Source organism: Gordionus sp. m RMFG-2023, chromosome 4, assembly GCF_954871325.1.
Source record: "Gordionus sp. m RMFG-2023 chromosome 4, tfGorSpeb1-WG-v2, whole genome shotgun sequence".
Taxonomy (NCBI): Eukaryota; Metazoa; Nematomorpha; class Gordioida; order Chordodea; family Parachordodidae; genus Gordionus; species Gordionus sp. m RMFG-2023.
This window is the reverse complement of record NC_088778.1, coordinates 27,500,194-27,518,660: the sequence shown is the minus strand read 5'-3', so window position 1 is coordinate 27,518,660 and position 18,467 is coordinate 27,500,194. Positions and strand designations below refer to the sequence as shown.

Sequence of the window (18,467 nt, the reverse complement as noted above, 5' to 3'; positions counted from 1 at the left end):
TAATCCAATCCTAACCCATAATTGTTTCAACATTTTTTCCCACTATCCATAAATCCAAAATTATAGGAATATCATGGAAAAGAAAATCCCACTGAGTTCTACCCAAAACTTTGATTTCAGATCCATCAAATTGTTTTATACATATATTTATTTTTTCAATACTATCTTTAGGCCAATATTTATAAAAATTTTCACAAGACATGATTGAAATACTTGCCCCGGTATCAAATAACATATCAACCATTTGTCCACCAATTTTTAAATTAATACGAGGACATGAACTCTGTTCCTTTACTCCCCTAGTTATTAAATTTTTATGCATTATAATCGGCTGAATAGTATTTATTTGAATCTCATTTTCACTATAATTAATATTCATACCTAAATTCATCTCAGAATTTAAAAATTTCTGAATCTCATTTATGTTTTTATTAAAAATCTCCCATGGATATTTCTCACTTGTTTGATTACTATAATCCTTTTTATTCAAATTATTGGTTAATTTGAAATTTTTTCATCAAAATGACAATAAAAATTTCCTACATTACAACACTTTTTATTCGAGTTAAATTTCAATGTATAAAAATCATTCCCATAATGATTATCTATTTTACTATATATATCCACAAAATTTTTAATAAAACCATATATATCACAAAATTTAATATTCTCTAAATATAATTTATTTATTTTTATATGATTCTCTTTCAAATCATATAGTCACTGCCCACTCACACTTTGAATACAATGTATTGCAATGTGTCCCAATTCCTCACATCTGAAACACATTCGATCATTATCTGTAATATATATTTCTTTTTTATCCACACTTATAACACTAGGATTTTGTATATTTCGAACCACTGGATTTATCACTACCGATGTTCGTTGAGAAAATCCACTTTTGAAATTGGCTTCTTTCACCATGCAATTTCGCTTTATATGTTCCGCAAAACCACTTCTATGACAAACTATGTCATTTTTTTCACTTGGTTTTGCAGTGACATTCACATTGATTTTTCGATCTCTTGAATAGCAATTTTTACCGACATGTCCTTTTCTTCCACAAAGTTCACAACTTTCAATCATATGATTATTTTTAATTTTTAAGTTGGAAATTTCTCTGGACAAATTTTTCATATTTTCTCTCATTTCTCTAATTTCACTTAACATTAGAGATTCCTCGGTACTTTGTCTCAAAGTATTATTTTTATTATTATTTTTCAAAATTTTTACTGGTTTCTCGATTAAAACCTCAGATATTTGCTTTTTAAATTCTATCACAATTGAATTTAATTTTTTATTTATATCCTCCAATATGTCAATATTTTGAGGAAAATTAAATACTTCACCCGTATATAATATTTTCTCTGATTGTTCTTCCGGTATAACAATCTTTTTACCATTTAAATTTTTTAATTCTAATAAAATTAAATGTAAACTATTTTTGATATCCTCAGAAATATCTAAAGATTTATTACTATTTAGATCACCTAATTTAATTATTTTTTTGTCACTGATCTTCTCTTAATTTTATAAATTAATTGTCTGAAACCAATTAATAATATATACAATATAAAAAAAATGAAAGCTGTAACCGCACTATTGGTCACATTCAATTCATTAAATTTTGTATTAAAAATTTTATTAAAATTATTCTTATAAATCGAAATTTTATTAAAATCAGGCTTCCTATGCACAGTAATAAAAGGATAAACCATGATTTCATAAATTTATATCAAAAATAAATTTTTTTAAATCCTAAAAAAATTAAATTTAAAAAAAAAAACTTTTTAAATTGCGTTGTGTTTAATTTATAATTCAAAAAAAACAAAATTTCTTACCTTTATATATATATCCGGAATTACTATTATTTTGAGGAACCCGGTCCTAGAAATAGTTCTTCCTTTATAATGTCTAAAATTCTCTTCACAAAATATTCACTATTTTTTTTAAATTTTCTTATTTTTCCCTAATAAGTGTTCGTATCCTGGTCGGTCGGCACCATTAAAATATATCTCCTTTTATTTTCAATTAATTAAACAGTATTTCAATATTTATCACTTAAATATTTCTCAATTTAGATTTATTCTCGATTTTTTTTTGGTTAATCTTGATTTCAATTCAATATAAATATTTTCATCAAATATGTATCAAATCTCGAACAAAATATATATTTTTTATATAATCAAAACAACAATGCGAAAAAATAAATCTTATTTTATATTTTTCAAAAATCATATTTTTTTTAAAATCAATCCGCGATTCAATAAATATTATACTAATAATGATAATGAACAATCAATATACATATATTATTTTTCTAAATATCAACTATCAATTGATTGACATATATTAATAATGTTAAAAATATATGTGTCATATAGAGATATGGAATCTAATAGGATTCTTAATCTCTTTAGTTTTTAAATCACTTGCTGAGAGCGATTATTTCTAAATTTTTAAATGCTATTTGATAGAAAATGTATTTATGCATGTTTCTAGGAGTACCCACACTTCAGAAACCTTTACCATAAATTTATGACTATTCTCTATTATTAATTATTTTTATATTCATTTTTTATATAAATTAAAAAATACATAAAAGGTTTGTGGGAAAATTGTGTGTAATATTACATAGAGTGGTTATTATACAAATGTTAAAATACATTCTTGGTTGAATAAGATTTAAAAAAATTTTTAAATAGCCTCGGTAAATGATTTAAAATGAGAAATTATTAATCAAAGACTTTGGTAAATATTATATAAATTCTCCAGGAACATCATGAAAGGTATCTTATACCTACTTTGATTCCATCTTTGTTAAAAAATTTCATATTTTAATTAAATTAGGTTTATTGTTAAATATAAATATTCATCATTCATAAGGTAATGGCATCAATTTTATTTTGAAACTCAATTTCAAGGTATGAACAATTTTAATTTCCAGTAATGCAAAATGTAAGCTTATACAGTTTCTTGGACCATAACCGAAAAACTTAAAATTAAATTGTTGATCCAGCTGTTGATTAACGATTCACACTAAAAATCTTATTAGTGACCCATATTGCCTTTTCCTCGCGAGGAGGGTTTAATTTAATATATTATATTACTAATTTCCATTTATAGATAATACTTATACATTGTATTTGGTAAAATTATATAAAATATTATCGATTTGAACGTACAAATCTTTGGTGTCAAATCTATAAAGGAAAAATTTACTAAGCGAAAATATTCAATTCTCGATGCAAAAAATATACAGATACTTAAATCAGTTCCTTTTGAATAAATTTGCCCTATAAATTATAATCCTTCGGTTCAATCCAGATAAAAGATCGGAGGTAATCTCAAAAAATCGATAAAACTATCCAGGCATATAAAACTCATGTTGTAAACACAATCTAAGTGTTCAGACCTGAAATCTGAGTCTAAATACATATATGATTTAATTTTAAACAATTAATAAATTATAGAATACGTAAGAAGGCATCTTAATATCTATTTTATTGTTTTTTTAAGATCTGATACTAGCCAATAAAAATATTTAATTTTTTTTTCTCAGAACAACCTGATGGCTTCAGAAATAAAACTTTATTATTCCTAAATACAAGTCCAGATCTATACGGTAGGTTATAACTCACTAGGTTTTTTGTATATGATAAATAAAAAAAAACTTATTTATATAATTTATGCAAAATACATTAAACCTACATCGTTGGACAAGGAAATTACTAGTGCGAATATATCCTAGAAATCCTGGTATTAATAATATATTATTATAACTTAATACGGTTCTAAGATTTTTAATAGTGAAAAAAATTAGCGTAAAAAGATAAATAAAAGTTTACTTATAAATCTAAAATAAGCAAAATTTGTAAATTCGAAATAAATAATCAAGTTATTAAAAATGTGATGATGTTATAATTTGTTTTCAAATGTTGACAATTTTTATATTAAATCTATAAAAAATCGAAATATTTAGCTTACAAAAAGGTAAGATTATATAAATCATTTTTATTCCTTGTCTCTTATTCCCACTTTAATTCCATTTTCAGGAAAGTTTACAATAGTTTTTTTAAATTTTGTGTTGTCGGGAGTTATATCGGAATTAACGTCTCCAGGTGCTATAACGAATTGTATGTTCGACCCTAGAATTAATGTTAGGCCAACTTTGATCTCCAGCATTGCAAAACCTAAACCAATACAATTTCTAGGACCAATACCGAAGGGCAAATAGCTATATTGATGTTCCTTAGTCCTTTTAAAAATTATGTATTATTTATAATAATAATTTATTTTCGGATTTTGCTTATTCAAAACAACGAAGTAAATAATTCAAAAGATGAGTGCCCTACAGACCTCTTATCCAATTAGGTCTGTTGCCCTGTGGTTATAGAAATAAAAGTTTAATTAAAAAAATGAATACAGATATGGATTTTTATTAAATTTAGAGTTAAAACCTCATGTAGAGACACTCTGATTCTGATACAACAAAACAAGAATTATACTATATAAAAATTATGCATTTTATTAGGAAAAAATAAAACCTTAAAAATTATATAAAAATATTTTGATTATTATATATTAATTTATTTTGATAATGTTGAGAAAATTAAATATTCATCACATAAACAGAAAAAATAAATATGTGAGATGAGGCTACCCATGAAACAAGTGTAATTGGCCTTGTGAACAGCATCGGTTATTTTTCCCTCAAGAAGAAGTTATCGCCATCCTTAATTACGAATAAAGGGGGTATAGGTAGTGAAAATTATCGGGAATATGTAGTCTCGAAAAATTTATAAATATTTCGCAATTTTCAATTGTTTCTTTTTTCAATGATGTTCGGAGTTTGATTGTAGGGAGCTAATGGATCAATGCATAAATAATACAAAACCAGGAATTGGCCCCTCTTCCAAGGAATTTGTAGATTCTCATCTGGTCGTTTCCCATCAGATCTAAAAATATTTGGAGGAGGTTCTAAATTGAACCGAATTTAACCGATCTCAATATGTAGGTAGGAAGAAATTTTTGTCTTACCACCAATATGGAATCTTAAATGATTTAGTTCATCCTGAATAATAATTTGAAGTGGTGTTTTAGGTTGAATTGACCTGACGGATTTTTCAGGGTTGATAGAGTTCAATGGCAGTTACTCTATAATTAACTTCACACCTTTAATGATAAGGTATTGAATTCAACGATGAACGATCATCGATATACCAGGCGTGCAAGGAAAAACATGTGAAATTAATATATCGATGTCATTAATACCAAAGAAAAATAGATCCAAACTCTGTTGGATGTTCTCCATAGGTGAAATCATATAAATATCAAATTGCAGAGTATTGTTACAGATGGTAACTACAAGATGCTTCATTTTTTATTCCAATTTTAGCAATTAGGCGTTGAAAGGTAGAACCTATTCTAATGGGTCGAATATCATCATTTGGTGTCTGAGGAGTAATTAGCCTAATACACAAAAAAAGAACTGAAGAAACGAAGCTTCATACTTCACTTTTTAAAATTTTATTGCAATGATTAGTAGTTTAGTGAGAATATGATGAATATTAAGGGAGAAGCGATTTTCTAAGGGAATATGAGACGGATGCCATCAAATCCAAGGGCTGAATCTCAAAAAAAGGAAAGAATAGCTCCTCATTATTTCAGGGATGAATTGAAAGGCAATATGGAGTGAGGTTAAACAAATGGTATAAAGTTGTAACTTGACAGAACCTGATATACATATCGTGGGAAGGCTCAGCTAGGAAGTCTAGAATGGATATTTTGAATCTTTTATGTTAAGATCATCTATTTTCAAGGAAACCCAATTTGCCTTCAACTCAAATGATGAAGGTTTTTATTATGAAGATCGCGGGCCTCTTATTTTCTTGAAGGTAAGGAGCAATAATGGAAGCGCCATTATTAATTTGCTGAGTTAGTTAGATATGGCAAAGTTTTTAAGAGTCTCAGGAAGATGTTATATGTATAAAAATAGAATTTACACCAATGGTTTAGCAATATTAACGATATACAATATCAGCCTTAGATTTAGAAACTAGCAATTTAGCCTCAAGTCGGGAGAAATTTCTGAGAAGCAGGAATTTGAAATGCGAAGAGGAGTTACTAAGATGGGAGCATAATCGACTAACTGAAAAGGGACACGTTAGCACAGCTAGAATGTAGAAATCTTATTAATCTGGTCTACCATGTTGAAAAAAAATTATATATCTAATATGTACTAATTTTAGACATGAAGGACAGATTTGTGAATAACCAGCCTCTACATGATAGGAAGGGGATAGGAACAGTTTGTATACAAATTTTTTTTGAGGAGGGTAGGGGGTAGAATTTAAGGATGGTAGACCTGGTAGAATAAATTTAATGAGGGGGGGGGGGGGGTTATCTATTTAATTTTCAGATGAAATAGGGCAAAGTGTATTGACGTAATTAATACTTTTATTATAAACCTATTATATTACTAATATTATTAATCAACCAAATCTATATATGACAATCATAGACATTATTTAAATAAAACTATTTCTATATCATTTTTTATCCTTTTAAATGTAATTTAAGAACATTAAATTCTATCAGTAAACTCATATTCGTAGCAAACAATATACTATAATGTTGACCAGATTTATTGGAAATTTCCATATTTTTTAATTTATTTGAAAATAAAATTATTTGACTTGCAAAAAGTTGCTAAAATAACATATTTATACATTCTTATCAATTTTTACAAGTTAAATAATTTTATTTACAAAAAAAATATGGAAAAATTAAATCTGCACAACATTGTAAAATATTGCATTCATTGTAAATGAGGGAGTTTTAATTGAATAACTCTTTTACATATACAATATTTTGATTGTTGGTATTAGAAGAGTTATCACCTAAGTTCAATTTTTAAATTTTGAAGGGAGTACAATTATCATTAAAAAGATGAAATAATAATGTGAGAATATCGGCTGCAAATGCTGCGAAAACTTTCTAAGGGGTAGGCATATCTTTATGAGGAGGTTACATTCACTAAATATCTTGTCATGCAAACGCTGTGTATAACATATAAATATAAAAATGAATAAGTAAATATAAAGAGATAACATTAAGTTATAAAACAGTAACTATAATGGTCAGAACTGTGTTAGCTAAAACCAAAAAGACTCATGTCAGCATAATATGATTTGTGAAGTGAATGAATAAAAATTAGAAAATTACGCATATTCAATAAGGAGCGAAATGACAAAAAAATAATATAATAGCATATTATTTAGAGATAAATGAAAAGCGACTGCGAAATATAATATCACGATAAATAAATCTGAAGGAACTAACTTAATATATCCAATTAGAATTGAATGAATAGAAATTCGCGGGAGATTTTTATAAATATTAGTTTTAGTATCGTGATTCTAGAAGGTAGTATATTGTTCAATGCGGTATTTTTCTTTCTCAAAGTGCTTTATACCCATTAAATAGAGGGAGAGGGGGGGGGGGTTGAAAACTTTATACTACACAAATAAAAAGATGTATGATATCTTAAAAACTCGCAACGTTCACAGGTCTCCGTTGTTATAATCTTTCCCATGGACCTAAGACAGTTTTATGGTATACAATATTAAGAGACAGTAACCATATAACAAGTGATAATTATTATGGGAGATTGGGGTTAGGTAAACCCCGGGGGTTGACAAACCATTTAATCTTTAAATACACCAGAAGCTTAAAATTTCATCCTAATATAGTTATTAATAGTTTACATCTAAGACAAAAATATTTTTTGAAATATTTAATTATTAAAAATTTTATTAAAGAAATAAAATTTTGAAATTTTCAAAAGATTTTTACATGACAGAATTTTAATTTTCATTAAAATATATAATCATTTATATGCAAATTATATTTTATAGCTTAAAAACCCTCTTCTATAATTTTGGAAAGTTTTATGAGTTTTTATTATATCTATATATTATTTCAATCATAATATGTCAATTTAGAGCTAGCGGGGCTCGCTAAACCATACACGTATGGCAGTTAATAATGAAAAAAATTTCAATTGTAAAAGAAATTTTATGGCTGTTCTATGATTGGTATTTAGGATTTATGCTAAGAAATCATTGCTTAAAATTCTTTTTTTTTATGTCCAAAATGTTTATTAAATTAAAATTTCAATTTTTATATATAATTAGCTTCTATTTATAAATATTATGATATTTTGAACAATAAAACAATTAAATTATTTCTTACGTATCATTATTAATAAATAAAAATGCATTTCAATATAGCCTAAAAAAACCAATGGTTTAGGAAGCCCCTTGAAGTGGCTTACCTCACCCCGCTATTAGGGCGTGTTGGACAAAAGTTTCACTTTTACAAAAAATACAATTTAGAATAAATGATTATATTCTTAAATTTTTTTATATGGCACCTTTATGTTTTAGGTATAAAATCATATATTATTTTTTATATTATCTAAAAAAAACCAGGAGCTATAGCCGATTTTGTAAAAATCTTCGACTTGACCCCAGTACTCATATTATATTTATTTTAATTTAAAAATTACAACATCATATTTTTTAAATAATTAACATATGTTATAACTCACGAATTCTTTGGATCAAATCTATCCGGATCAAATTTGTTGGGCAATGTCCATATATTTTCATCTCGGTGCAATGCATAAACAGGCACTTCAATGATAGTACCCTTTTTGATTAATTTGTCTTCCAAATAACAATCTTCAGATGTCACTCTATCAAAAAATGTAAGTGAAGGATGTAACCTTAAAACCTCTTTAATGACCTGATCCATATAGCTTAGGCCCATAATATCATCATAATTTAAGAGATTGGGGCTAAAGCTTTTATCTATTTTCAGGTATTTAATATGTTTGATTTTAAAAATTAAATATGTTACAAAGAAATCAATTATATTTAACATTCCTAATCACTAAGTCTATCAATCTATATGTAGTTATTAGATAAACAATTATAAAACTCCGAAACACTTAATTTCCCTACCACTCAACAAATTTCAAGAATTATAAAGATGATAAATTAAATTTATTTAAAAAATATTAAGGCTAATAAAATTTAAATCTGTTTTGCCAAAGCAATAAAATAAATATATATTGTATATTTACCCATAAATTAAATTTAATTACATTTTTGACTAATCTTTAGTTTTATTTCTTGCCTTAAGGTCTCTTGAATCTCAAGATGAGAGGCTAAAGTGTGAGCTATCCAACATAGAGCATTTGCTGTTGACTCATACCCTGCTATGAAAAACAGTAATGCGTTAGAATTGACCACATCTTTAGAAATTCCAATAGATATATTCTGATTTCCAACCTTTTTGGTTTCAATGCTATCCTCTTCATTTATAGTCATCATATCGTTCGAAATTTTATTGATATTCTTTTTACATCCATAATTGCTACTGTTTGCGTTAGATTGATTTAAATTGTAAATATCATGAGAGTCCATGAGCATTTGCAAATAATCATTTCTAAATCATATATTGAAGTCAATAAACTATCAGAATATATTATCACATATTAGATTATTTTTTACAGGACAAATATAAATGGAAAATAAAATTTATTCATAACCTATAATATGTGGGCTCAAAATCTTTAGTCTACTTGGATCTTGTTGGAATAAATAAATTTGTAGTCAAGATACAAAAAAAATTAAGATACATTTTCTTACCTATAAAAATTTAAAATATCTAGGACTTCATTTTAAATAAATTGCATTTTATTAGATATTGTAATTTAATAATTAATTATTACAGAGTATCCTACCTTTTAATATTTAACTTTCTCCGCTCCTCTATGGTACTTTCAACGATGTCAGCAAAGAACTGCATTGGAGCATTTTCAATGGACGATATTTCGAAGTAATTCAATATAGGTATTATGAATGGAAAAACTGCTACCATGGCAAGTATTGGTTTCGTTATATCAAAATCGAAAACCTTTTTTATATTTCTTTTTTTTAATAAAAATTTGTGCATATTTATTTTAAGTTTTTAAATTTTTCATATATTAGCAATAGCAAATTGCTATTACAAAGTTTGATTTATCTTTAATATAAGCGGTATATGATGGAAAGCAAACTTTCCTTAGATCTTGTGACATGATAGATATTCTACAATAGAATAATTTTTATACGAAAACTAAATTATTGTGACTCGATTAATTTTACAATTAAATATTACCCTTAGTAATTTTATTTTATTTAAAGATTTATGTTGCGATGCCTTTTATTCCTACAGATGCTTTTTCCACTAATTTATATTTCTATTTTTCATTAGATTTTGTTATACATTTTATCCCTATTTTTTTTGTTACGATTTATTTCGGTATTCGCCATTAACATATGAATTAACATTTGAAAAATATAAAATTCATTGATTATTATATTTGTATAATTCAATAAATATTATAGGGAAAATCAGGTAGTCGGTAAAACCGTGAAAATCACTAGATATTAAAATAAAGATCATAATTTAAATACCCTTATAGGCATAAATATTTACCTGTAAAATTATATCTAGAAAGATATAACCCAAGCTTGAAAATTTTGGTGATCAAAGATTTGAACATTTATTGGCAAAATCTCGAGCCTTAGGTAATATTTTTCTGACTAACTTAATGAGTTAGCCGTTTTTAAGCCGAATCGAGCTGTTTAACAAAACTGCCCTGTGCGTCCAATCCATTTTCTAAAGTCTCTTACACGATTAATTAACATTTTCATTTATTTATTTTGAGATCTATTGTATTTACTATAAAAATTTTATAATAATATAAAAGCTATATGATATTATATATAATTATTTAACTGACTCAAATAGATATGATTCAATTAGCTCTTAGGGTACTGATAAATTAAAAATCTTTTCTACTCCAAGCAATTTAAAAATCAAATTTTTATTATTTATTAAAAATATGCAACGAAAATTCCCAACCAGATTCGCCTAAACATAATTTAAATATATAGATTCGAAATACCTGACAAAAGCATGATTATTTTCTTTCTGAGAATCTAGATCCAATCCAAAAGAGGTAGAAGCGATCACATCCATAGTGTAACAACCAAAAATGTCTTTGGTTTGGACGATTGTAGTTTCTTTATCATCATAATTCTTATTGCTTTGGATGGAATTTAGATCGCCATTTATCGAGTTTTTTAAGTGACCGACCATTTGAGAGGCACATCTAAGAATTAGCGGAAATATATTGAATTTCATTTTGTGAGAGGTAAAAGTAGGTAATATGAGCTTCCTTAACAAGCGCCATTCTTCGTCTTCAGTCATGAAAATTGATTTACGGATTAATTTATTAGAGATTTCAAAAAATCTCCGGTTAGAAAATTTGGAAAAACTTTTTACCAAAATGTCCTTGAGGTAATCAGGATTGCTTACCATCAAAACAAAAGTTTGGCCTTGAGCAACGGCATAAAATTGTCCATATTTACGGTTCCAGTCTATGTAGCATTTTTGATAGCCCTTAAAATATACCCATATGATGGTACCAAAGAATGGTAAGGGAAAGGGGTGGTTATAGCCGCAACGGAATAGTTTTATCACTGGAATTAAACCGTAAATAATTAATGATACCAAAATGAGAATGGAAATAAGTGACAGATAATTAATGTCTAAAGAATCCAGGATGTTAAACATAAAGAAATTTCCTGAATGTGACTTTTTTAAAAATGTTTATACTTTATAATATTTTAAATAATATTGTCAAATATATAATATAAACGCTCTATTTTTGCCAAAATATTATATATTTTAGCTATCAATTAATTTACATTATTTAAATTCCCATTTTATTTTTATAATATTTTTTAAAATGAGTCCCTTTTAAATTTTATATACTAGCATCTGACGACTCAATTGCAACCAGTAATGATATTTAACTTCAAGGTCATACAATTATATTTAAAATTATTTCTTCTTAGTGCTTATAAGTGATTTGAAACATTTTATTAAATTGTGAGTAAACTAAATAAGGGTATATTCATAAAAAATCACGCGAATCATCATTAATGCCAACTATTTCAAATTATTTTATATATTTCTAAATAATTTTTATGATACATTAAATTATAAAATTATAATTAAGATAAGCGGAACTTCCCTATTTTGTTGACATTTAATTAAAGAAAACTTATTTTTTTTATTTCATTTATTTAAAAAATTTACTTATTTTTTAAGGAATCTTCCTTTGGATATATTTTAAAATTTTGCAATATAGCAATTATTTAAAATATGCGCGTAACCAAGGAGTTTTAAATTGGGTAATTCCTCTTTCCTCTCATCGTAAAATTTTATGTTCTCTTAAATAGAGATCTACAAAGGAAAAATTTTTTAAAAAAATTGAAACCGGGTCATAACCGATAATTTAAGAAATTGCATATTATGAGCCGAGCCGGGCAATATGTGCATAAAAATTTTCGGGCCGGGTCGGACAATTTATAAACTGAATCGTAGGCAGTACCTCGCAAATCTCAAATTTTTCGTAAAATTTTAATAGGCCAGTTCGAGCATTAAAGTTTTGATATTTATTTTTGAATTTAAAAGCAAATTATTTGATTCTAATTAATAATATTTGAAAATAAATTACAAAATGATTAACTATATATTAAAAACAATCTAAACAAAATACTAAATGAAAAAGTAATATAGACACTTCACAAAAAAATTAATTTATTAATGATATGATATAATTACAAATGCGCAGCAATACAGATATCAGAGACAAAAATTATTTATAAAATGGTTGATGTATTAAATAGTTCCAGATGAGAGATATAAGAGCCTTCATTTTTTAATATTTATTTGGTTTATATCAATATAATATTAAATTAAAATTATTTGAATCTTTTGGTGCATATGTAAAAATTTCTTGGCTTCTTTAATAAAAAGCCCTATTTTATCACCTAGACTTTTTAAAAACATATATGTTAATGACGAAAAATGACCATTTGGGGAAGTCACAATTGGAGTGATTATGAAGTTGTTAATATTTTTGTATTTGTTTAACTTTTTAGTTTCTGCCTGAATTAGTGGATTGATATTTAATTTTGAGGGGTATAGAGAGACCCATTTGTAGTCCCATATTAGATATAGATATCAAAAATGCATCATCATAAAAATGTAAATGAGTAATATTTAGAGATAATAAGTTGAAAATTATAATATTAAAAATTTAGGGAATCTTACGATCTAGGTGGTTTGACAAAAATCAAGAGAGGTTTTGAAATTAGTTTCGATTTTATTTAATTTTCAATACAATTGCGTCTTAGAACTTTTTATGGATTTGACAGATCCAGTTCAGATTTTTAGCGGGTGACAGATATCTAAGGTAAATGATTATCACTATATATTGCACGTGTCAACCCGGCTCATTATTAATATTTGTAAATATTTGTACAAGTGGCCCTGTCTGGGTTTTCATACTTTTTGTATAACTTGATTCCCAATTATTTGTCAAGTCGGAGGTGGGGTCGTATATAATGGGATATAAATTTTATTTATTTATTCAGGGAAACTAGTCTTACCAATAAATTGGTATATTCTATTAATTTATTATTCCTTTGAGTTTTATCGAACAGACAATTAAAAGATAAAAGTAGCTTCAAATAATTATCCAAGTTCTAATTTAGGCCTAACAACTTTTAATATTACACTTCTTGGATTCTGATGGCGTCACCCTTAAAAAATATATTGATTGCTGGCTCCATATTACCTCAAACAACATTCTTCGACGTTTTCTTAGCACGAGACATTTGATTGGGTTTTTCAGTAAAATCGAGTTAATTAGTAGTAGCTATAACGCACACTAAAATTACAATAAAGCACCGACCTTTAAAATACCATACCATTTACATCCCCATAGTTATTAACACTCCATATTCAGCCGTTGGATGGGAATTATTTTTTACTTTTTTTAAAAAATGATCATTCTTTATTTTAGAATATATTCGAATTTTGGTTCATTTGTAAATTTCTTAAATATTTGATAATAAATTGTTAATATCTAAATATGATGGCATAATGTATTGGTTTAATTTGACTTTTGAATTTATTGATGTCGGACATAATTTATAAAATTGCATTTTAGAAAAAAAATTAAAAATTATATACGTTTCATATTATACATAGCTGCAAATCTCTTCGTTATAATCGGCGTATATTTATACAATTTATTAACTACAATTTTGACATCTTATAAGACCCGTTTCTTCACAATGAACACACTTTAGCGGAATTTGGGAGAATGAGTTGAAAATTGCGGAACGTTTTCCCCCATGACACTTTGGACACATAACATAGTTCAAATCGCCACAACTCAAGCAATGAGGTTTTAGAATTCCCATTTTGTACTTTTCTAATATTTCACCTAATATACCGGCTTCGTTAAGTTCTTCGAGCTCTTTGTAACCCTTTTTATATTAAAATATATATAAAGAATTCACGCATACGATTTTTAAGTGGAAGAAAAAATGCGGGAAGTTGGATTATAGACACAGTTCACCCTTATCCTCCTCTTTCCAAATCTTTATCACTCAAATTTTTATATCAAGCTATCTCTTCAGCTACCACGAAAAATCAATTTAGAAAACCTGATGTTGACTGGCCATATTTAGGCTAAATCCTATACTATTATCAAATATATTATTTATATAGAATATGTTAACTTTAACAGCCCACTTTTGTAATAAGTCGGGCCAGGACATGACCAGATTATATTTGTATAAAATATTATTAATTTGAATGATAATTTTCATAAAACAAATAACAATATAAAATGAGATTGTATACTCCTTGGTACTATTTTTAATTTTAATTCAACGACTTTATTAAAATTAGTGAACTCGCTCTTCATGGGTGGTAAATTTATTTTAAAACTTCGGTCCGAGGTAAAATTAATAAACCAAAACCAATCTCCGTAGTTATTTAAGATGATGTAAAATGAAATGCCAATCTGGCTTTAAATGGAGACTTTTTTAAAAAAATCCCAACCGGACCTGGCTTAGGATTAATTTCAACTCTAAATTTATAGGTATATCAACTAATCATAACTTATATAGAACATATAGTTCTACTATATTATCAGATTTTTGGTCCCTTTTATAACTATCAGATATTTTGCATTTTAATTAAGTTATTATCAAATCACCTGTTCCTCCCGTTCATCTCCTTAAAACCCTCAATAGCGTCATTAAATAAAGTTGATAAGCTCAATTGATTTTTTCATAATTACACTTATATTATTAAGCGTTTTCAAAAACATTGAGGGCCATTTTTAGAATTATGACGAATCAAAAACTCCTTTCAAATTTCGGCTAACTTAAAATTTATAGGAAAAAAATGAAAGCGGGAAAATTTAATATATTCTAAAAGAAAAAATTTAGATATATATTTTTACCTCTCATAAAGTATCATTTCAACTTACTTTTACTTCATAGGGCTTAAATTTTTCATCAATGATCTTCGTGTTAATCAAATTGCCTGATAGCCCACTCGACATTGCCATCAAAGCGTGGTCAAATGAGACCCTCTTAAATGCGCAAATACCTTTCATTCCTGCCCAAAGATTTTGATTAGCCTTTTAGTAAAGAATCCATGAGCACATACCCTCAAGAGTTAATACCCGACCTTCAACTACAAGCCTATTAAACTTATAAAATGAGAACGAATTATGCTCCTTAACAGTAGCTTCTTTTCCATTGCCATGCATTGTTCAATGGAGCTGTTAGAATTCCTTTAGGTTATATGGTATCATAGAACTCTTGCAGGAGTTGGGGATTTGTAGTAGATTATTTGAGTCATCAGGGTCTCGCGTTTTTAAAATATTAGGTTGTTGTGGAAAGACGTTCAACCATTTACTATCTATATATGTCTAACTATCGCGTAGATTCAATGAGATTTTTCCGATATTATTCTTACCTCAAACCATTTTCATAAGCATGAAATGATCAAAATAAATAAATGCTCAGATCTACCTTGTGATTATCTCTTATCAAGTTATATCTAGCACCAGAGGTCTTCCTAAAGGTCTAATTCTGTTTTATATTATCGCAAAGAAATTAAATATTCTACTGCGCAATCCCCTGGAATTCTATCATTTAAAGCAAAGGTTTAAAATTTAAATTTTCAAGGGGAGTTAATCTGTTACAATCATCTCATACCTTATACACTACAATTTCAATAATTTATAGTTTTTTTTTGTATATATTAATTATTTTTAATTGGGTACATATATTATTTATCTTCATCTAAGTTTTTATTTTTGACATAAACATTAAAAAATATTCGTAAACGTTTAAATTGATAATAATCTAAAAGGTAAATTTAATAGTTTAACGTTTTTATCGCTTAGTTAAGTAAGTATGTTCATTAAATATTTATATGTAAATAATATGGTGAAAGGTAAAATTTTATATACGCAGTAATAATGAATTTAATCATTAATAGAGAATGTATATATATATACTATTTGACTATACCGAACTGTTTCAATAAGAAATGCTGCCAAATAATTTTAAAAATTAAGGAATGGCTAAATCGATTAAAAAATTTTTAGATAGGATTTTATAGAGAAATGCTTACCATGTCTAGACTACCTACCCTATAAAATACAGACAATTTTCGCCATAAATTTTGTGTATTTTTTTAATTTATATGAAAAATCTATATAAAATGTGGATATAATTTTAAAGTGTTGCAACTGTTCCAGGCAAAATTGTCATGAAAGCCACATTTTGGGTACTCTGTACATGATGAAATGCATTTATGATCAAATAAGGTTTCTTAGCTATAAAATTTTGCTCTTATTAAATGATTTAAAATTGAGATATTTCGAATAATAAATTTAATATCTCAATATAACATATTAGAATTAAAAAGTATATTACCCCTAAATGTTGAGTATTTATGAATATTTGGGGTAATTGAGGTAAATCATGGGTCGGAAATAACATTTTGACTTCTTGGGTATATTTCGAGTCTATATAACAATCTTTTTCTTCATATTTTACCTTTACAATATTTTTATGGTAATTATAGCTATATAGTAAAGAAGGATGCGCCAGAAATAATTATAATAATACGAAATTAGGAATCATTTTACATTCATAGCATTCAGTAATGTTTTGGCATTTTCGGATCTTGTATATGTCTCCCTGAGGGCTGTGCAGGTTGTGGTGTATATGGTAACCTTTTCGTTCAATAATTTTTTCTATTCAAAAATTCAAATCAAAAATTTAAATCAACTTGTTATATTGATTTGTATTTAATTTAATTTTATTTATTATACCATTTATATAATAGTATAAGTAAAAGAAATTCTCTCTGTAAATGTTACTCATATCATATTGTAGACTTAATTTTTATTTTTTGTTTTGAAATATACTTTCCCTAATTAAATTTATCGTATCACGATATTTCAAAGGGTGAATACGACACTTTACTAATAAAAAGAGATATAAGATTTTTAAGAATATTTGATCAAAAATGATAAAAGATAATTTGAAGAAGTATTTTTAAAAAAATTAACTCTTCTAAAGAAGCCTATAACCTTCTAACCACTTGCTCTCCCCATAGAAAATTTAAAAAGAAGAAAATAGATAATAAAATATTTATTTAGGACATAATTATAGGCCTACTTTTAATGCGATATTCGTATCGATATAATTTCTGACTATCTCGTATACCTTACTGCGTATACCCCGTACTGTTCCCTTGCTGCTGAATAATAGTCTCTTCGAATTCGATTTATGAGTGTCATCTTCGCCATAACTAGGTTTTTTCCCCTTTAATCGGGTAAGCGTACTATTTGCCCTGATATCACCGTTCGGGGAGGAGACATTGTTGTCTTTATCATTATTGCTATCCCTATTATTATTATAAAAATATTGGTTTTTACTTACTATGGTGGAAATGATTTTTGATATATTAGGATTAATATCGCCTTTCGAATAGGTAGGAGGAATTTTAGATCCATTTTGTACTTTAGCCTTTACGCTCTCTTCTTCAAATTTTTGAATTATATGGCGGGTAGCGTTCTTAGGTATGATGTCACCGCTTTCCCATTTTTGATTGGTCATTTTCCAAGAAGGAATATTTTCTTTGATCCTGTGGGGCGAGGTACTATTACTCTTTTTTATTCTGTTGCAACAATCATTGGCAATGGTAAACGAGGATTTGCTAAAATTTTTGTTGATACTGCTAAAAAATTCGTATTTATGTTTTTTAGGTATACTATGAAAATGATGGTTGTTGGGAATTAAATTAAAATCACCACTATATTTTTTGTTGCAATTTGTATCCAACAAAGTAGCCTTTTGGCGAAATTCATCATTCAACTGCTCATAAAGATGATAATCATTAAGTTTTTTATTACGAAATTCACTCGAATTAATGACGGGCAAAGTTCCCAT

General features: G+C 26.8%; 3 protein-coding genes across 3 annotated transcripts; all 3 read right to left on the bottom strand.

Moving 5' to 3' along the window:
- Positions 1 to 4,017: 4,017 nt before the first annotated feature.
- On the bottom strand, positions 4,018 to 9,401 carry LOC135928781 (cytochrome P450 3A6-like). The gene is made up of 3 exons (XM_065465245.1): positions 9,176 to 9,401; positions 8,618 to 8,879; positions 4,018 to 4,261 (listed from the first exon to the last, which is right to left on the bottom strand). The coding sequence occupies exons 1-3, from the start codon at positions 9,399 to 9,401 to the stop codon at positions 4,018 to 4,020; spliced, it is 732 nt and encodes a 243-aa protein (XP_065321317.1).
- A 1,591-nt stretch (positions 9,402 to 10,992) lies between these two features.
- On the bottom strand, positions 10,993 to 11,697 carry LOC135928780 (cytochrome P450 3A13-like). The gene has a single exon (XM_065465244.1). The coding sequence runs from the start codon at positions 11,695 to 11,697 to the stop codon at positions 10,993 to 10,995; it is 705 nt and encodes a 234-aa protein (XP_065321316.1).
- Positions 11,698 to 14,203: 2,506 nt separating this feature from the next.
- On the bottom strand, positions 14,204 to 18,467 carry LOC135928779 (glutaredoxin domain-containing cysteine-rich protein 1-like). The gene is made up of 4 exons (XM_065465243.1): positions 17,694 to 18,467; positions 17,159 to 17,266; positions 16,944 to 17,066; positions 14,204 to 14,468 (listed from the first exon to the last, which is right to left on the bottom strand). Exons 1-4 carry the CDS (start codon positions 18,465 to 18,467, stop codon positions 14,232 to 14,234), a joined length of 1,242 nt encoding a protein of 413 aa, XP_065321315.1. The 3' UTR covers positions 14,204 to 14,231.

Coding starts and splice junctions, on each gene's coding strand:
- LOC135928781 (XM_065465245.1), bottom strand. CDS start 9,401: ATGACTATAAATGAAGAGGATAGCATTGAAACCAAAAAGGTTGGAAAT. Junction 8,880..9,175: donor ACTAAAGATTAGTCAAAAAT/GTAATTAAATTT, acceptor ACCTGAAAATAG/ATAAAAGCTTTAGCCCCAAT. Junction 4,262..8,617: donor AGATTTGATCCAAAGAATTC/GTGAGTTATAAC, acceptor AATTTTTAAAAG/GACTAAGGAACATCAATATA.
- LOC135928780 (XM_065465244.1), bottom strand. CDS start 11,697: ATGTTTAACATCCTGGATTCTTTAGACATTAATTATCTGTCACTTATT.
- LOC135928779 (XM_065465243.1), bottom strand. CDS start 18,467: ATGGGAACTTTGCCCGTCATTAATTCGAGTGAATTTCGTAATAAAAAA. Junction 17,067..17,158: donor CATTACTGAATGCTATGAAT/GTAAAATGATTC, acceptor AATATTGTAAAG/GTAAAATATGAAGAAAAAGA. Junction 14,469..16,943: donor TAAATACTCAACATTTAGGG/GTAATATACTTT, acceptor TAATATAAAAAG/GGTTACAAAGAGCTCGAAGA.